Source organism: Microtus pennsylvanicus, chromosome 3 (genome assembly GCF_037038515.1).
Source record: "Microtus pennsylvanicus isolate mMicPen1 chromosome 3, mMicPen1.hap1, whole genome shotgun sequence".
Classification (NCBI taxonomy): domain Eukaryota; kingdom Metazoa; phylum Chordata; class Mammalia; order Rodentia; family Cricetidae; genus Microtus; species Microtus pennsylvanicus.
The window spans coordinates 49,833,748-49,851,266 of NC_134581.1; the positions used below are offsets into that span (position 1 = coordinate 49,833,748).

General features: G+C 41.2%; 1 protein-coding gene across 2 annotated transcripts in view; it reads left to right on the forward strand.

Moving 5' to 3' along the window:
* Positions 1-3,120: 3,120 nt before the first annotated feature.
* Positions 3,121-17,519, forward strand: part of Mindy2 (MINDY lysine 48 deubiquitinase 2) — a 67,751-nt gene continuing 53,352 nt past the window's right edge. Inside the window, exons 1-2 of one of the 2 annotated variants that reach the window (XM_075965326.1) lie at positions 3,121-4,130; positions 13,164-13,221. In XM_075965326.1, the coding sequence (XP_075821441.1) occupies positions 3,363-4,130; positions 13,164-13,221 (826 nt within the window). In that variant the 5' untranslated portion in view covers positions 3,121-3,362. The remainder of the gene's footprint in view (positions 4,131-13,163; positions 13,222-17,519) is intronic. The other variant, XM_075965325.1, reaches the window with a different exon arrangement.

Consider the following 17,519-nt stretch of genomic DNA (forward strand, 5'->3'; position numbering starts at 1 on the left):
GGCTGAGGAGGGGGGGGACTTAATTGGGGGAGGGGGAGGGAAATGGGAGGCGGTGGCGGGGAAGAGACAGAAATCTTTAATAAATAAATAAATTTAAAAAAAAAGAAAAAAGAGCCGGGCGGTGGTGGCGCACGCCTTTAATCCCAGCACTTGGGAGGCAGAGGCAGGCGGATCTCTGTGAGTTCGAGACCAGCCTGGTCTACAGAGCTAGTTCCAGGACAGGTTCCAAAGCCACAGAGAAACCCTGTCTCGAGAAACCAAAAAAAAAAAAGAAAAAAATGTCTCAGTGTGTGGAGATAGTATGTGTTTGTGCATGTGTGTATTAGTGTGCTCACCTTTGAAGATTGTGTAGAGGTCAGAGGTCAATCACTCCCTCCTCAATCACTTCCCACCTGGTTTGGGTTTTGTGGTTTTTGTTGTTGCTGTTGTTCTTGCTTTGTTGTGGGTTTGTCTGGTTTTTTTGTTTGAAACAGAGTCTCACTGTTTTGCTCTGGTTGGCCTGAAACTTGCTATGTAGGCCTGGCTGGACTCAAACTACAGAGATGCCTCTACCTCCTGTGTGCCGGGACCAAAGGCATGGACCACCACACTCTACCCTCTTTGTATTTGAGACAGTATCTTTCATTGAACCTGAAGTTCACTGTGTCAGCTAGACAGGCAGGTCAGAAAACCCTTAGGTCTGCTGTCTCTGTCCCTCCACTGCTGAGATCTCAGGTATGTACCACTGCACTTGGCTTTTATGTGGATGCTGGGGCCCCAAAAGCCAGTCTTCATGCTTGTAAAGCACTAGCGGAGCCATCTCCCCAGCCCTTATCAATATCTTATTTCCCAAAGTAAGACTTGTTCTTTATCTCTTTCTCCTATGTCTCAATCCCTAACACTACTAAGTACTTGTTACTGATGCATCTGTTTCAATACCCTTTGGAAAATACAAAGGTGGGACTGGAGAGATATGGCTCAGCTGCTAAGAAGATCCAGACTCAGTTCCTAGCACCCACATGATGGCTCACAACTGTCTGTAACTCCAGTTCTGGGAATCTAATACCTTCTTCTGACCTCTGCAGGCACCAGGTACACATGTACGCAAACCCCTCATTAGCATACAATAAAAATTAATGAATCTTTTTTTAAAAAAACATGATATCAAAATGATAATATAAAATTATAATCAATATCCTAAAATATAAAATAAAAAAGAACTACAAGGAATATTTGAAAATTAAAGCTATAAAGAAAAAATTGATAAAGACTGTAAAATCAAGAAAAGTCAGGAATTATTAAAGAAATAATCCATTCCCCATAACTGAAGAACATAAATTTCTGTACTGACTGTAGTTACCAAGTACACAGCACAACAAACACAAAGAAATACTAACTAGTACAATGTCAGAACATAAAATAAGAAGAAATCTGGTGGGAGGCTGGGGTAGGATGAGCGTGAGTTCAAGCTTAGTCTGGGCTACACAGCACTTTCTCAAAAGAAAGAGAAAGAAGAAAAGAAAGAATAAAGACAGAGAGAGAAGGAGGGAGGGAGGGAAGGAAGGAGGGAAAAGGAATTAGTACTTTATATGAGCATTACTATCATGACAAAAAGTTTAAAATGTATATGTTAATCTTACAAATTTGAGATAATATTTATACTTTAAGAAAAGCCTTAAAGAACCGAAATAAAACCAAAGGATTATGAGATTAGTGGCAATAACATAGTCCCTTAATTTTGGTTGTTCTTCTGTCCATATCAGGTGGTTCTTCTGACATGAGACAGATTTTGGATATTTTGGATTTTACTTTAACAAGCATGCTTGGGTTTAGAGAAGGAGAGAGCCACACTTCAACTCCAAAGCCAGCTCTAACCTTTAATTGGACAGGGACTACAGAAAGACTATTTGCATTATATGTCTGGGAATTCCAAGCCAGCCAGGGCTACATATTGTGACTCTGTCTCAAAAACAACCCCCCCCCCAAAATACCAAAAAATAAATAATAAAGTAAAACAAAGTGATTGATTCCCCGCATTGAAAAAAAGAAAGGCGCGGCAGAAAAGAAAAGAAAAGAAAAGAAAAGGAAAGAAAAGAAGGGAGGGAGGGGAGAGTTGGAGGAGGAAGAGGAGAGAGAGGTGGAAGGGAGGGCCAAGAGAGAAAGACCGCAATTCCTGAGAAGATAACAATGACCCGTTCAGTGTAAAACACAGTACTCAGAAACATACTTGATGCTAAAATGTTAATGAGCAAAGCAAAGCATTTAGTTTGTCCACCTTTCTAACCAGTAGAGACAGGTGTATCAGGTATTTGTATGTCTGACCCTGAAGGAAGACCTGTCTTGTTCGTTTTTATATCCTCTGAGCCTAGACAACTTTGAAATCCTTTTCGGAAACAGGTCAGAAGATCTGTATCCACTCTTGCAAAAAAAAAAAAATTGTACAGGCAACTCTGGCCTCTTTGCAGACGTCAGGGCTTCATGGTAAGTCAATTCTAATTAGAAAAAGTCACTTTTTCTGGAGCAGGCGCTTCCCACTCCGTGCAAAGAGGAGCCAAGTGAACAGAACCGCAAAGACTTGGCTTACTTCAAACGCAAACTAATTTATTATTATTGGCCCAAATTTACCATCTCTCCTGGGGCGTAGGCCAATATCCACAACCGCACTGAAGCCTCGGCAAGGCATACCAGTAGCTAGTGGGGAGCGGCGATTCTCAGCCAAAACCCAGGGAGAGCTGCCCCCGTGCAGCGCAGTCTTCCAAAAGCCTCCCACAGATCTCCGCCTTTAAAAATCTGCATTTCCTAAGAAAGGCTTCCAATTTTCGATATTAAAAGCTAAAGAAACGGCTCTCCGGAGCCCTTCAGAGAATGGCTCTCTTCCAGCGCTACTGCCACTGTCGGGGTTCACCAGGCACAAGCCCAAAGCTGGACCACACTCGCTCCAGCCTTGGAGACTGCCTTCAAAGTAACCGCGCGCAGCGGGCGTGCCCCGGAGTTCAACTTCCGGCCCCACACAGAGGCTATTTTCCTACCGGCCTTGCGGCTGCCCAAGCCGCGCCTTTGGTCACGCCCCAGACACGCCCCCAGACACGCCCCTAGCCTGGCTCTGCTTTCCTTGGCTGGAACGCGCGGGAGGGGCGTGGCCTCGGGGGAGAAGCGCTCTCGGTGTGGGTCCCCGCGCCTCACCGAGCGCAGTCACGCGAAGGCAGGCTCCGCTCGGGCGGGCGCGCGATCGCGCGCGCTCCCGCCGCCCTCTCCAGTGACGTGCCTGACCGAGGCCGCGCTAGGGCGCTGGAGCTGCCACTGAGCGGCTGTCATGGCGTCGGAGGCGCTGACTGAGGAGAGCCGGCCGCGCTGTCTATAGGACCAGGGGCGGGCGGCCGGGCATGGAGAGCGGCCCTGACAGCCCGCAGCCTCTGGATCCCGGGGTGGCGGCGGGACGAGAGTCGCCGCCGGAAGGGCGACGGCACGGCGGGCGCGAGGCTGAGGATGGTCTCGCAGGACGCGCGGTGGAGAGCGGCGGGCAGGGGGCGGCGGCCGCGCGGAGCAGCCCCGGGGACCCGACGTCCCTGTCACAGCTCGGCTGCGGCGCGGACTCGGACTTGAAGGACAGCTTGTCGCCGAGCCCCGCCGCCTCGGAGGCGCCTCCGAGAGGGCAGCACAAGGTGACCGCCTCCCCGGAGCTGGCCGAGGCCGCGGCGGGCCGAGGGTCGGGACCAGTGGGCGACGCGGGCACCTGCGGGGTGGAGCAGGCGGCCGAGGAGCCCAGCAGCGCCGGCGCCCTGAGCAGCAGCTGCAGCGAGCCGAGCCCCCCTGGGGACTCGCCCAGCCTGGACTCCCTGGAGTCTTTCTCCAACCTGCATTCTTTCCCCAGTAGCTCTGAGTTCAATAGTGAGGAGGGAGCGGAGACCAGGGTCCCAGAAGACGTGGAGGAGGGCGCGGCGGGGCCGCCCAGGGCTGCACCTCTGTGCAAAGAGGAGGAGGAGGACCCGGCTCAGGTGCTAGCGGCCTCCAAAGAACGCTTTCCCGGACAGTCAGTGTATCACATCAAATGGATCCAGTGGAAAGAGGAGAACACGCCCATCATCACCCAGAATGAGAACGGACCCTGCCCTTTGCTGGCCATCCTCAATGTTTTGCTTCTGGCCTGGAAGGTACAATCTGCAGCTTTCTACTTCCTACAGCTTGTGGGGAGGGGCAAAAATGGGGTGAGGAAACGGCTGTTTGTCAGCTGATGGCTTCCTTGTTTCTTCATTCATCAGACCTCCTTTTTTGAGACAAGGTTTCTCTGTGTAGCTTAAGCCGTTCTCGAACTCATGATCTTCTTGCTTCAGCCTCCGGAGTGCTGCTAGGTTTAAAGGCGGCACCACCACTTCTGACAGCCCCTCCTTACATGAAATTAATTTCAGGATTTCTTTATTGAATGATTATTCACCTGTGTGTCAGAAAGAATTGCCCCTAGCTTCAGGTCCCTTTTGTTTTAAAAGTTCAACATTCAGTTAAAGGTTGTAACTGATGGTGTACTTGTAAACAGGTAGAATCTAGACCCTACACCTACACTTTCTGAATATTTTTACTCTATTCGCCCGCATACTACTCCTTCTTACTGACATTATCACATATGCAAAACAATCGAAATTGGAAAAAGTGATCTTCAGAGTTACTATCAATGTGATATCATGGAGCAAGTTTTAATGGTTATATATATATACTGTTTTCTAGAGAATACTGGCCTGCCACCCTTGGGTGTAATACATGAAGGAATAGAGATAGGGAAGATGCAGCCAGCCCTTTTAGATAAATTCCACTTAAGGAAAGCTTTGATCTGACTCCACTTAGCATAAATTACTTATTTTCAAAGACTGTATTTTCTGCCTTTGTATGATTTTTTTTTTACTTGCCTTGTTTCTTTGGCTCTACTTCAAGGGACTGACCAGTAACTATACATTAGAATGTGTTAAGGAAGCTAAAACTTTTAACAACTAAAATAAGAAATGATAAATCTAAGTTACTGGAGCATTAAAGGGGAACGACAGGTGTATTGAGGCCTCAGAATAAAGTGTCATATTTAAGCTTGCAGTTTCTGGGTGCTGAGAAAATACATTTCCACACTTATTTTCAAATTGATAATTCCATTTGCATTTACAATGTTCCCTAGAAGAATAGCTTGAATTTTACTAGCCATTTATGAAGAAGTGAGATGGATAGTGAGAGGAATCCCAAACACCAAATGTTACAGTTTCATGTTGGGTATCTGGGGCACTTGATGGAATGAGTCATCTGGGTTCCAATCATCTGGGTTAGTCTGTGAATGAGTGTGCATGCTAATGAATTTGAAGATTATTTTGAAAATCGTTGGTTCTCAGCCCTTTTTCTGCCTGTAGGCTATTTATGCCAACAAAACTCAGTCATCATTAATGATTGATGGGGAGACGGGTGAGAGAAACAACGTCAAGTAGGATTCTCAAGCTGAGCCAGGGTTTCTAGAGGTCAAAACTGTTTCCCTAATAATACAAAAATGTTATTTACCTTTTGGAAGTCAGCAGAGATTTCTAGATTCTTTGATGGATGGATAATAATTGAGGTTAAAAAGAAGAACAAAAGGGCATTCACTATACACAACACATAGAAGTATTTGTTGGGTTATAATGTCTAAGAACGTGTGTGTGTGTGTGTGTGTGTGTGCGTGTGCGTGTGTCGTGTGTGCGCGCGCGTGCGTTTAGGTGTGAAGGTCAGGTGTTTTTCTGTATGACTCTCAATATTTCTTGTTTTGGTTTTTTGGAGACTGAGTTTTTCAGTTGAACTTGAGTTCTGGGTTTGCCTGTTCTACTTCACCACCTTTTGGTGCTGAGTACAGAAGTTTGACACTGCAGTTTCTACATGGGTGCTGGGAAGCCAAACTCTGTTGCACTTTTTCCACTGAGCCATTGTCCCAGCTTCAAGTTTCTTTTTGTAATTACTGTTATATTGTACAAAATAATGGGTTTCACTATGACATTTTTATACATATATATGACATACTTTGATCATGTTCATCTTTTCACATGATACTAATTATATAGAAAATAATGGATTATACTATTTGATTTTTCTTTTCTTTTTTTTTTTTTTTGGATTTTTCGAGACAGGGTTTCTCCGTAGCTTTTGGTTCCTGTCCTGGAACTAGCTCTTGTAGATCAGGCTGGTCTCGAACTCACAGAGATCCGCCTGCCTCTGCCTCCCAAGTGCTGGGATTAAAGGCATGCGCCACCACTGCCCAGCACTATTTGATTTTTTTGTTTGTTTTTGAGATGGAGTCTTAAATATCACAGATTGGGCTCCAGCTTGCCATGTAGCCTGAGGATGATTTTTGAACTTCCGGTTCTCCTACCTCAGCCTCCCAAGTACTGGAATTACAAACATGTGCCACCACTCCCAGTTTATGTGGTTCTGCGGTTAACCAGGGCTTCATGTATGCTAGGCAGGTACCTGTCAGCTGAGCTACATCTGCAGCCCTCGTTATCACATTTTCAAACATATTTGTAGTGTGCTTTGTTTGTCTTCACCTGACTCCAGTACTAATTTCTTCTTTAGTATATATGGGTGTTTTGTCTGAATGTGTATCTGTACACTGCATGCATGAGCACCAGATCTCCTGCAACTGGAATTTCTGACAGTTGTGAGGCACCATATGAGTGGTATTGAATCTGGATTCTCTGGAAGAGCAGTCAGTGCTCTTAACCACTGAGCCATCTAGTTTCTTAGTTTATAAAGAGCACTTAAAAATAAGCAAGAATAAAGCAGAGCAACATAATGACAAATGGAGAAAAAAATCAATAGCAAAAAAATTTTACCAGGTGATAGTGGCACACACCTTACTCCCAGCACTTGGGAGGCAGAGGCCAGCAAATATCTGAGTTTGAGGCCAGCCTGGTCTACAGGGTGAGTTCAAGGACAGCCAAGGCTACACAGAGAAACTCTATCTCAACAACGAAAGAAAGGAAGAGAGAAAGAGAGAAAAGAAGGAAGAAAAGAAAGAAAAGAAACTTTAACTTCAGATGGTCATTTCTTATTTTATCACCTTGAAGTGAAGTTCCATGTCTTTGAGCATCTTTCTAGCAGTGACTGTTTGCTATGGGTCGCCCTACTTTTTGATGACATCTCATCTCTTCTCCCCTGTGTTTTTCATAAATCCTTCACACTACTTTCTGACCATTCTGCCCCATCCTACCAATCCTGTAGAAGAACTGCAGTCACACTAATTTTTTCATGCTCTCTTTTCCTAAAGTAAGCACAAAACTCTTTTGAGGTTTTCCAAGTGTGTTTATCACTTATAAAAAAGGGAAAACAGATGGTGAGCCAAAGGTTTTATCTTAGCCTCTGCCTACTCTGTTTTAAATATAGATCTTGTAAGGAGAAATTTAAAACTTTATACAGTGGTAGGACCTTATCTACATAAAAGATTTGAGGAACAGTTCTGGAGCTTCCTTTTCCAGCTTCACTCAAGAATTAGAAGTATTATGTGTCTCTGGATTTGTGAGCAAAGTAGATGCGAACAGCGTGATCCTGCATGGGTGGATGCCTGGTTCTGATAGTAATTCCTCCAATGAAAAAGCCTTGCTTTTCCTTTTCCAGTCATGCCTATGGAGGTCCAGGTAAAGGATGTTTGATATTTGAATACACGTGGTACCAACAAACTAGGCCTTTGAATATAGTCACTTTTTGTTTCTACTTTGGTTTGTTTTGAAACAGGGTATTGCTATTTAGTCACTGCATTTGAGTTTTAGAATTACAGGTGTGCAGCAACATACCTGGCTTAAAGTCCACTTTGATACTGTTCCCCCATTATCTTCCACTTTTTATAAAAATAAGATACTCCCATGTATCTTTTTGAGGGGGATCGGCTGTTTTCCATGTATGCATGCATGTGTACCACATGTATGCCTGGTGCTGGTGGGGGCCAGATCAGAGTCCTTGGAACTGGAGTTACATATGCTTGTGAGCCTAGATGTGAGTGCTAGCGATGGAACCCTGGTAAGTGCTCTTAACCTTTGAACCACCTCTTCAGCCACTTATTCTCTACTTTTATTTTTAAATTATTTTTATTTTATCTTGTATGACTGTTTTTTTCTGTATGTATGTCTATGTACCATGTGAATTCCAGTGCCTTTGAAGGCCAGAGGAGGCCAGAAGGCGTTAGATCTACTGGAACTAGAGTTAATAGGCAATTGTAAACTGCCACGTGTGTGCTGGAAATCAAACTTGGGCACTCTGAAGGGACAGCCAGTGATCTGGAGCCACTGTACTGTCTTTCCAGTCCCTTTTTTCCACTTTTTAATTGATTAAGTTGCTTTTTCTTTAATTTAGTTTTGTGACAGGTCTCAAATTCACTATGTAACTAAAATTGGCTCTGATCCTTCTGTGTCGTCCTCCTGAGAGTGGGATTGCAGATCTGGGTCACTATGCACTGCTTGTTTTGAATGTTTTGTTTTTATTGTGTTTGGGATCTGATGACATTAAAAAAAAATTCTTACCTTAGGGTAGGTTTGATGGCAGCTTGTACTATGTTGAGAGAGCCTGTCTGAAAAGATCAGATCAAACAAAACAAACAAAAAAGTGTTGGGCAACTATTTATTCTGGAGCCAAAAGTGAGTGGCCCTGTCCTGGGAACACAAAATTGGTTACCCCAAATCCCATGTACTGATATGGTGACAGTTTCATGAAATTGTTAGAGTAACAGAGCAAAGAATATTTCAAATACATCGGTGGAAACATCAAATAGGTGAGTTATAGCAAAGTGAGGGCATGAGGGAGGTCAGAAGAACCTCAGCTGTGGGTCTCAGATGCCATCTACTGACTGTCTTCGATTTTAGGTTAGTGGAAGCTAGTGGTCTGCTACATTAATACATTCCAAAGATGATAGGCCAGGCACAGAGGTGAGCTATGAAGAGGACTAAAGATAGTCCAGGGTAAATTATAATTAGACTCTGGACCTACAATGTTCCTCACTAAATTTCTATCAGGTAATCAGGCTTTGTAGAATATTTAATATGGGTGCAACTTCTTTTTGGGAACTAAATTTAGTATGCTAAGCAAGTACTCTATCACTGATCTCTACACTCCACCTTCAGGTACTTGGCTGCTTGCACCTCAGGATAGTATGAATGTGCCCTAAAGTATAATCATTAACTTACTTTAAACATTCTGAAATTTTGTGTGTGTGTGTGTGTGTGTGTGTGTGTGTGTGTGTGTGTGTGTGTGAACTTTGTGGATGACAGTGTCATAACATAATGTGCCAGGTTGGACATATCTGATTCTGACAGACATTTTACTGACTGAACATGTTATTCATTCTTTCCTCTCTTTTTTCTTTTGAAGTTCATGCTGTTATAATGAAAAAGGAACTTACTTTGCTGTGAGTCCCAAGTCATATTACAAGTCATCCACTTACTTTGGATAAACATTTCAAAGACTTAATTTATTCTTTGAATTAATTATATCTTGCCACTTGTTTCACAGTCATCAACTAAGGTGACAAGAAAGTCGAATGACAGTAGGTAATTTAATAACTAGACGGGACAAGCTCAATTGTGTCTCTACTATTAAAAAACTATTGGAGCTGGGCATCCCAACACTTGAGAAGCTGAGACAGAAGGGCCACCGGGAGTGCTGTGTCCTTCAACAAGACAGGTGTGCTCTAGAAACTTCTGTAATCCCCGTGCTGAGGAAGGACAGGGTCAAGAAAATCACTGGGGATTACTGATACAAACTTATCTAAAAAATGTATAAGCTTCAGGTTCAGGGAGTGACCCTTCCTCAGAGGAATAAAGAGAAAAGTGACAGAGGGAAGGTCATCCAATGCTGTCCTCTGTTCATATGGAGACAGACATGGACACACATAAGCACATTAGAAAAGTTGTTAGAATTTAACCGTATGTCTCTTCAATACTTACTGACATTGTATTAAGAATTTAACAGTTACCTATGATAACTGATCAAAAACTTTTTTATCCTTGAGACAATGTCTCTTGCAATCCGAGATTCTCTGTGTGAGTCAGTGTACCTCAAACTTCGAGTGGTCTTTCTGCTTCTGCCTCCTGAGTTTGGGGACTAAAGGCTTTTATTAGTATCATCTATATAAGCTGCTCCTTTTTCCTTTGTATGACGAGTCCTCTGCATTTACTATTTCCCCATCCCCTTAAAATCTTAGCCTATCGCTTTTAGAAAATTTTACATTCCTGTTTAAAATTCCACTAATATATTAAACACAAGATTTTATTGTTTTTACCTTTGACCTCTCTTGAGGCTACTTCTAATATCAGTATAGAGGTAGTCATTCTCATTTTATGTGCTTAGGACAGGGCACAGTAGGCAGTCTCCTCTTGGAAAGCTCAAGACCATGATCTGAAATTACATAGACCCCTAGGATTATAGAATGTATATGCCAAATTCATATACTCTTCAGTGTCTCCATCTTATTCTTATCCTCTGGTCTTGGTGGCTGAACCTCAGACCTTGTCCATGGTGAACGCAGCTCCACCACTAAGCTACAGCCCCTGTCTCTTCAGCTTCTTAATTTTACAAGATTGCCGAAATTAAAAAGAAGGGTTTCTTTTTTCTTGTTTTTACATTTATTTATGTATTGGGAGGGTACACCACAGTCCATATGTAGAGGTCAGAGGACAACCTGCTTCTCCCTTCATTATAAGGATTCAGAGAATAGAACTCTTAATTGTCAGATCATTGGGCTTGGAAAGTGCCTTTACCTGCTGGACTATCTTGCAGGCCCCTTGAGAAAGGATAAATTATTTGTCCATGAAATCTTTTGATGAATTTGTCACATTGAATCTGTCTTAAATAAGAGAACACATAATTCTTTAAAAAAAAACAGCATCATTTAAGTTGGCAACAAGATTCAACAGGTAAAGGTGCTTGCCACCAAGCCTGACAGTCTGAGTTCGATTCCTAGGACCCAAATGGTGGAAGGAGAGAATAGACTCTGGCAAGTTATCTTATGACCTCCACAAGCATCCTCAAGCACATGGGCACACCATACAGGTACAAACACAAGATAAATAAATGTCAAGAGATGTAGAAACAGACTGATGGTGGTATACATCTTTAATCTCAGCATGCAGGAAGCAGAGACAAGTAGATCTTTGTGAGTCTGAGGCCAGCCTGGTCTACATAGTGGACTCCAGGCAAGGCAAGGCTATATAGTGAGGACCTTTCCCAAAAATAATAATAATAATTTTAGAAAACATTAATGTGTATGAATGTTCCTTTCAGATTGCTGTGAAATTGAGAGTTCCATCTTTATAATACAAAAAATTAACTAGATATCAGCACTCCAAATATGATACTGAAACACCTTGATAAATACTGTATAATGATAACTAGAATAGTCTAAAGCAAAAGTTAGTAAATTGTCCTGTAAAAAACTACTTAGTAGGGATGGAGAGATGATAGCTCAGGGGTTAAGAGCACACTGGCTGCTCTTCCAGAGGACCTGGTCCAATTCCCAGTACCCTTTTGGCAGCTCAACAACCACCATCTGTAACTCCAGCTCCATTGGATTTGATGCTCTCTTCTGGCCTGCTCTTAGCTTCTATGGGCACCAACCATATGAATGGTGCACAGACATACATGCAGGCAAAACACCCATACATAAAACATAAAATAAAAAAAATTAAAAACTAGTTAGTAATCATTTTAGGCTTTGTGTTTTAGGAGTCTCTGTTAGAGAAATTAAACTTTGCTACTGTAATACAAAAAATGTAGAATATATTGAAATATGGCCAAAGAATACATAAATAATGTGAGTAAGAAACCCAACTTTTTGTTAGAAAATCACAGCAAGCTATGATTTGCAAGTGAGCTTCAATGTTAAAATTATGTAGAAAGTGGGCTACAGAGCTGGCTCAGTAGCTCAGAACACATACAACTCTTGTAGAGGACCTGAGTTTGGTTTTCCACACCCTTGCTGTGACTCATAACTGCCTATAACCCAGTTCCATGGGATCTAGCACCCTTTTCTGGCCTCTGAGTATGTGTACACACATGACACATAACCATTTAGATATATACATATAAGTAAACAAAGTAAATCTTTTGTTTAAAAAATTACTTTTTTTAGAAGGATGGTTTATTGAGTACACTACAATAAGGCATTAAACTAGACAGTAACTAGAATGCTGCCTGCAGCCAAAATTATTCTTTAGAATACATTGTTACAGAGAATAAAATTCATTAAGAATAATATGATGAGCAAGCTTGTGTGGTGTATCTTGGTTTTCACAGAGTGATAAATCCAAAAGATAACTGGACCCTAAGCATCAGCTGTCATATGTGTTCTCAGAGAGGCTAACACTGCTATGTTTTTTATCAATCATTTTGAAAATTTATCATTGATCAAAAACATTTTAATATGTCATCAGCACACTTGATAGCATAAACTTAGAATGCCTTCTTTAACAATTTAACAAGGGAGCTTTTGGAGAAATTGATAATTTAAACACTTTCCTTGGTTGAACAGAACATAGTGACTAATATATTTTTAATTATAGTCTTCTCCTATCATTGAATACTTACTGGCTGATTTAATTTCATAGTTTTTTTTCTATTATCCTATGTCTCTCCACAGCTGTTCCTTTCTCATTAGCATTTAAAATTTAAAGTTAATAAAACATTATGCAATCTTTTTCTGGGGGCATTTACCATCCGTTTCTGTTATTTTAACATACCCTTCATAGTGTATATGTGTGTATGAGATGTGAGTAAGGAATCATGTGTGTCTTGATGTGCATATGTATCACACAGTATGTGTAAAAGTCAGAGCACAACTATAAGAGTCCATTCTGTCCTCTCATCCCGAGTTCCCGGGATCAACCTCAGGTCATCAAGCTCACTTATCAAGCACTTTTGCCTGCTGAACTATTTTGTTCACCCTTATTTGCATTTTTTTTGAGAAAAAGTCACACTTTTTAAGTCAAGTTTATTTAAGACTCATGGTCATCCTTCTACTGAGTACTGGGAGTATACACATGAGCCACATGCCTGGATGACTTTATTATATAAGCATAAGTGTCAATATATTTATATAGTAGGTGTTTGTGTCTATCTGCCTGCACATGTGTACTTGCTTTTGACTAAAGGAAACAATCAGTCATCAAAAACATCTTTATAGAAATAACACTTTGTTTTTTCAGGTGAAACTTCCACCAATGATGGAAATCATAACTGCGGAGCAGCTGATGGAATATTTAGGTCAGTGCTGAAGACTAGGTGATTTTGTATCTTTTAAAAAGTTAAATAAAGTTTTCAAAGCTGTTATTTTACTGGTGCTATTATACAATCTGTTTTAAAATTGTAGTTCTGAATATACTAATTAAAAATTTTATCAGTATGTTACTATTCTTGGCTGTTATAACATTCTTCTGACCATTATTAGAATCCTAAACTATAAATAAGAAGACTGGGAAAAATCCAGAGAAAAACACACTAATTAATTAATCCCAGTAAATTTCAGAATGAGAAATGATACAGAAACTTTGGCATGAGAAAAATACCTTTTTAAAATTGTGTCGACTTGGATTAAAGTTGAAGGAGTTGGGTTGGAGATGTAGCTCAGTGGTGGAGCACTTGGCTAGCATGTGTGAGGTCCTGGATTTAATCAATAGAGCAGAAAATGCAAACATAACAAGCCATACACACACACCCTAAAACAAAACAAAAAAAACCTGAGGAGGTGAGATGAGATACTGCTGCCTAAAGTATAATGTGTAGACCTGTGTCAGTTACAGTGTATTTCATCTGAAATATCTTTCTTGGTGAGGAGGCAATGTGTTGAAATGCATTCTTTCCCAGGCTTTTTATCTTAGAACAGACTAGTAGGGGCTGGAGAGATAGCTAAGCAGTTAAGAGCACTGGCTGCTCTTGCTGAGAACTTCTATTCAATTTCCAGTACCTATAGTTTATGGTAACTCCAGTTTTCAGGGAAGCTACTTTGGCTTCTGGCTTCCATAGGCACCAGGCATGTACATTGTGCACATACATACACTTATACACATATAATAAAAATAAACTTTTTTAAAAAAAAGACTGATAATTCAGCTTGTAGGGTAGTTATATTAAATTGAACTTGTCTATAGAGAAGATGATTATACATTGTACTATGCCTTTTGCAATTTGGCAAACAACTTACATATTTATATTATTACCAAATAAGATACTTTACCCATACCTACAGTACTTTTAGTGATTAAATTTTTATTTAAAAATAATGTTAGTCAAGTACTGTGAAGATGGCTTAGTTGGTAAAATGCTTACTGCACATGCATGAGGACTGACTTTGAATTACCAGTACTCACGTAAACGCTGAGTACAGCAGCATGGAAGGTAGGAACAAGAGAAGTCCTGATGCTTCTTGGTCACCAATTTAGCCAATCGGTGACCTCTAGATTCAGTGATAGATCTTAATATAAGAGATCTGAATATAAAAGATCAAAAAATAAGGTGAAGGACTGGGGAGATGGCATGGTGGTTAATGACACGTTGTTGCAGTTGCAAAGGACCTAGAGTTCAGTTCCAAGCACCTATAGCAAGTGCCTCACAAGTGTCTGTAACTCCAGCTCAGGGGATCCAATACCTCTGGCCTCTGAAGACACCTATACTCACATGCACAACCCCCACATAGACACACACATATATATATACAAGTAATTAAAAATAAATCTTAGCGTGTGGTGGGGCACGCCTTTAATCCCGGCACTCGGGAGACAGGCAAATATCTGAGTTCAAGGCCAGCCTGGTCTACAGAGTGAGTTTCAGGACAGCCTGGGGCTACACAGAGAAACCCTGTCTTGTTTATAAATAAATAATAAATAAATACACAATAAATAAATAAACAAACTAAAGGAAGAAGTCACATCTTGAGATGCTCATACAAAACTGAAAAGCAGTCTACCAGAGAAAGGCAAGTCTGTTATGGCTTCTGCAGTCAACTCTGGATGATGGGAGGAAGCATTACAGTAAAACCTGGACAAAACATACAGTATCACAATGCTGTGCAAAAATGCTTCACATCCAGAGTACAACAGGTTACAAAATGTAACATTTTATCACAGGAAGTTGGACAGGGTGGGGGATCTATCCAACCTCACCAATGCTGTTGTAAACACAGTGCGGTTGGCTGTTTTACCACTAGTTATTTCAAGATAAAGATGAAAATCTTTTCTATCTAAACAACCCACAACAATTTTAACTCTGTTAAACCCAGTGAGGGCCGGAACCGGTCTTCCACTGGCTCTCTCCAGCTCTTTCTTCTACCTCATGGGTTTTTAGGTTTGTTTTCTCCATCATGTCTCAAAGGTCTCAGGTGCTTTGGCCATGCTCCTGAACTCCTGGACTCAGTGATCCTCTTGCCTTGGCCATCCATATCCTTGCAAGAGAGACATCAGCACAGTGCCAGCATGACAGTGTTTCAGATTACTTTCGCTTGCCTTTCTCTTTTATCAACAAATGTATTTACTGAGCAGATACCCCATGGAGGTATTTGGGAGTATGTATCATCAGTGGCCATCAATGTGGCTGTACAAGTGACTCCCACAGCATACCTATCAGAAGAGTATTTCACTTAGAAAAAGTAAATAATTAGCACACCTGGGTATGTTAACATATCTCTTTAGCTAGTAAAGCTCACAAAAAGTAGGACATATTACAGAGAATTTTAATAGGGAGAAAGAAAAAAACATGAAGAAGTTAGCTAGAGCTGGTAAGATTTCTCAGCAGGTAATATGCTCTTGTTGTATAAGCCTGATGATCTGAATTCAATCCCCTAGAACCCACAGTGGAAAAAGAGAATCTATTTCTGAAAGTTGTCCTCTGGCTCCACATGTGTCCCATGCATGTGTACACACACACACACACACAATATTATGAGATAAGAGAAAAGAAAAATCTACATCCAGGTAGCCAGAGGTTTGGGGTCATGGATAAAAGGATTTAGCTACTACGAAAGGTATAAAATTTAATCCAGAGGAAGGAGAAATGGGAGTGAAATGAACAGAGTCAATGCCAATGTGGAGGTCAGGGATGGGTTCCATGAATCAAACTTAAGTCATCAAGCTTGTTAGGCAAAATCCTTTTACCTCTTGATCCATCTTACCCCCATGAAATGTTATAACACTTGAGTTAATATGCAAACAATATTAGAAGGATTATAAGACAAACCATTAATTGTTTTCCTAACATCTAGGTGAGGTAGCCCAAAGGTTGGGTTTCATGTGTATTCATCTATGTGTACATGTATGCATGTGAAAGTACACATAAGTATATGCCAGAGGACAAACTCAGACGTTATTTTTCAGACACTGTCTTTTTTGTTTGTTTTTTTAATATTTATTTATTTATTTATTTATTTATTATGTATACAATATTCTGTGTGTATGCCTGCAAGCCAGAAGAGGGCACCAGACCCCATTACAGATGGTTGTGAGCCACCATGTGGTTGCTGGGAATTGAACTCAGGACCTTTGGAAGAGCAGGCAATGCTCTTAACCGCTGAGCCATCTCTCCAGCCCCCTTTTTTGTTTGTTTTTGAGACTGAATCTTTCACTGGTCTGAAGCTTGCCAAGTAGGCTAGGCTGGTCAGTAAGCCCCAAGAATCCCCACCTCTGCCTCCCCAGTGCTTGAATAACAAGCATGCACACTCAGATTTCAGAATTTTTATTTATGTATTTACTTACTCACTTAATCGATTTTGAAATAAGATCTTTATTTTATTTTTAGTTATTTATTTTTATTATGTGCATTGGTGTTTTGCCTACATGTATGTCTGTGTGAAGGTGTCTGATCCCCTGGAAATACAGTTACAGGCATTTGTGTGCTCTCATGTGGGTGTTGGGAATTGAACCCAGCTCCCCTGGAAGAACAGCCAGTGCTCTTAATCACTGAGCCATCTCTCCAGCTCTTGAGATAAGATCTTACTACATAAACCAAGCTGCCTTCTAACTCAAAATCCCCCTGCCTCAGTCTGCAAATGCTGAGATGACAGGTGTGCACACTCATACCCAACAAAAATGAGAATTTTGCTTAGTGGAGGATAGAGCAAAAACAAATGAGTTTCATTTTGGAAATCTCTGCTCCTAGGTAAAAGAGGGGCCAAAGGCATCTGTAGCTTGTTCAAGTATTTGACATAGAGAGAGGAACATAGGATGCAGATGCCTAGGCAGTGTTAAGAAGTCTAATAAAATAGAATGAGAACTAGCCGAATGAGATAGTACATACCTAGGCTGTGTGGGGAGACCTGGTCTCAAAAACAACATCAACAACAACAAAAAAAATGAGGTAGAAAATACAGATTCAGCAAATTAAGATACTTGCTGCTAAGCCTGGTGATCTGAATTTTAGTCTTGAGCCCCACATGGTGGAAGAAAGAAATGACTCCTGAAAATTGTCCTCTAATTTCCATATATCACCTCCCAGATAAATAAATACTGTTTTTAAGATCTTATGCAAGCTACAATGTACGTTGTGACTACAACCGTCTCCAGTAGTAAGATGCT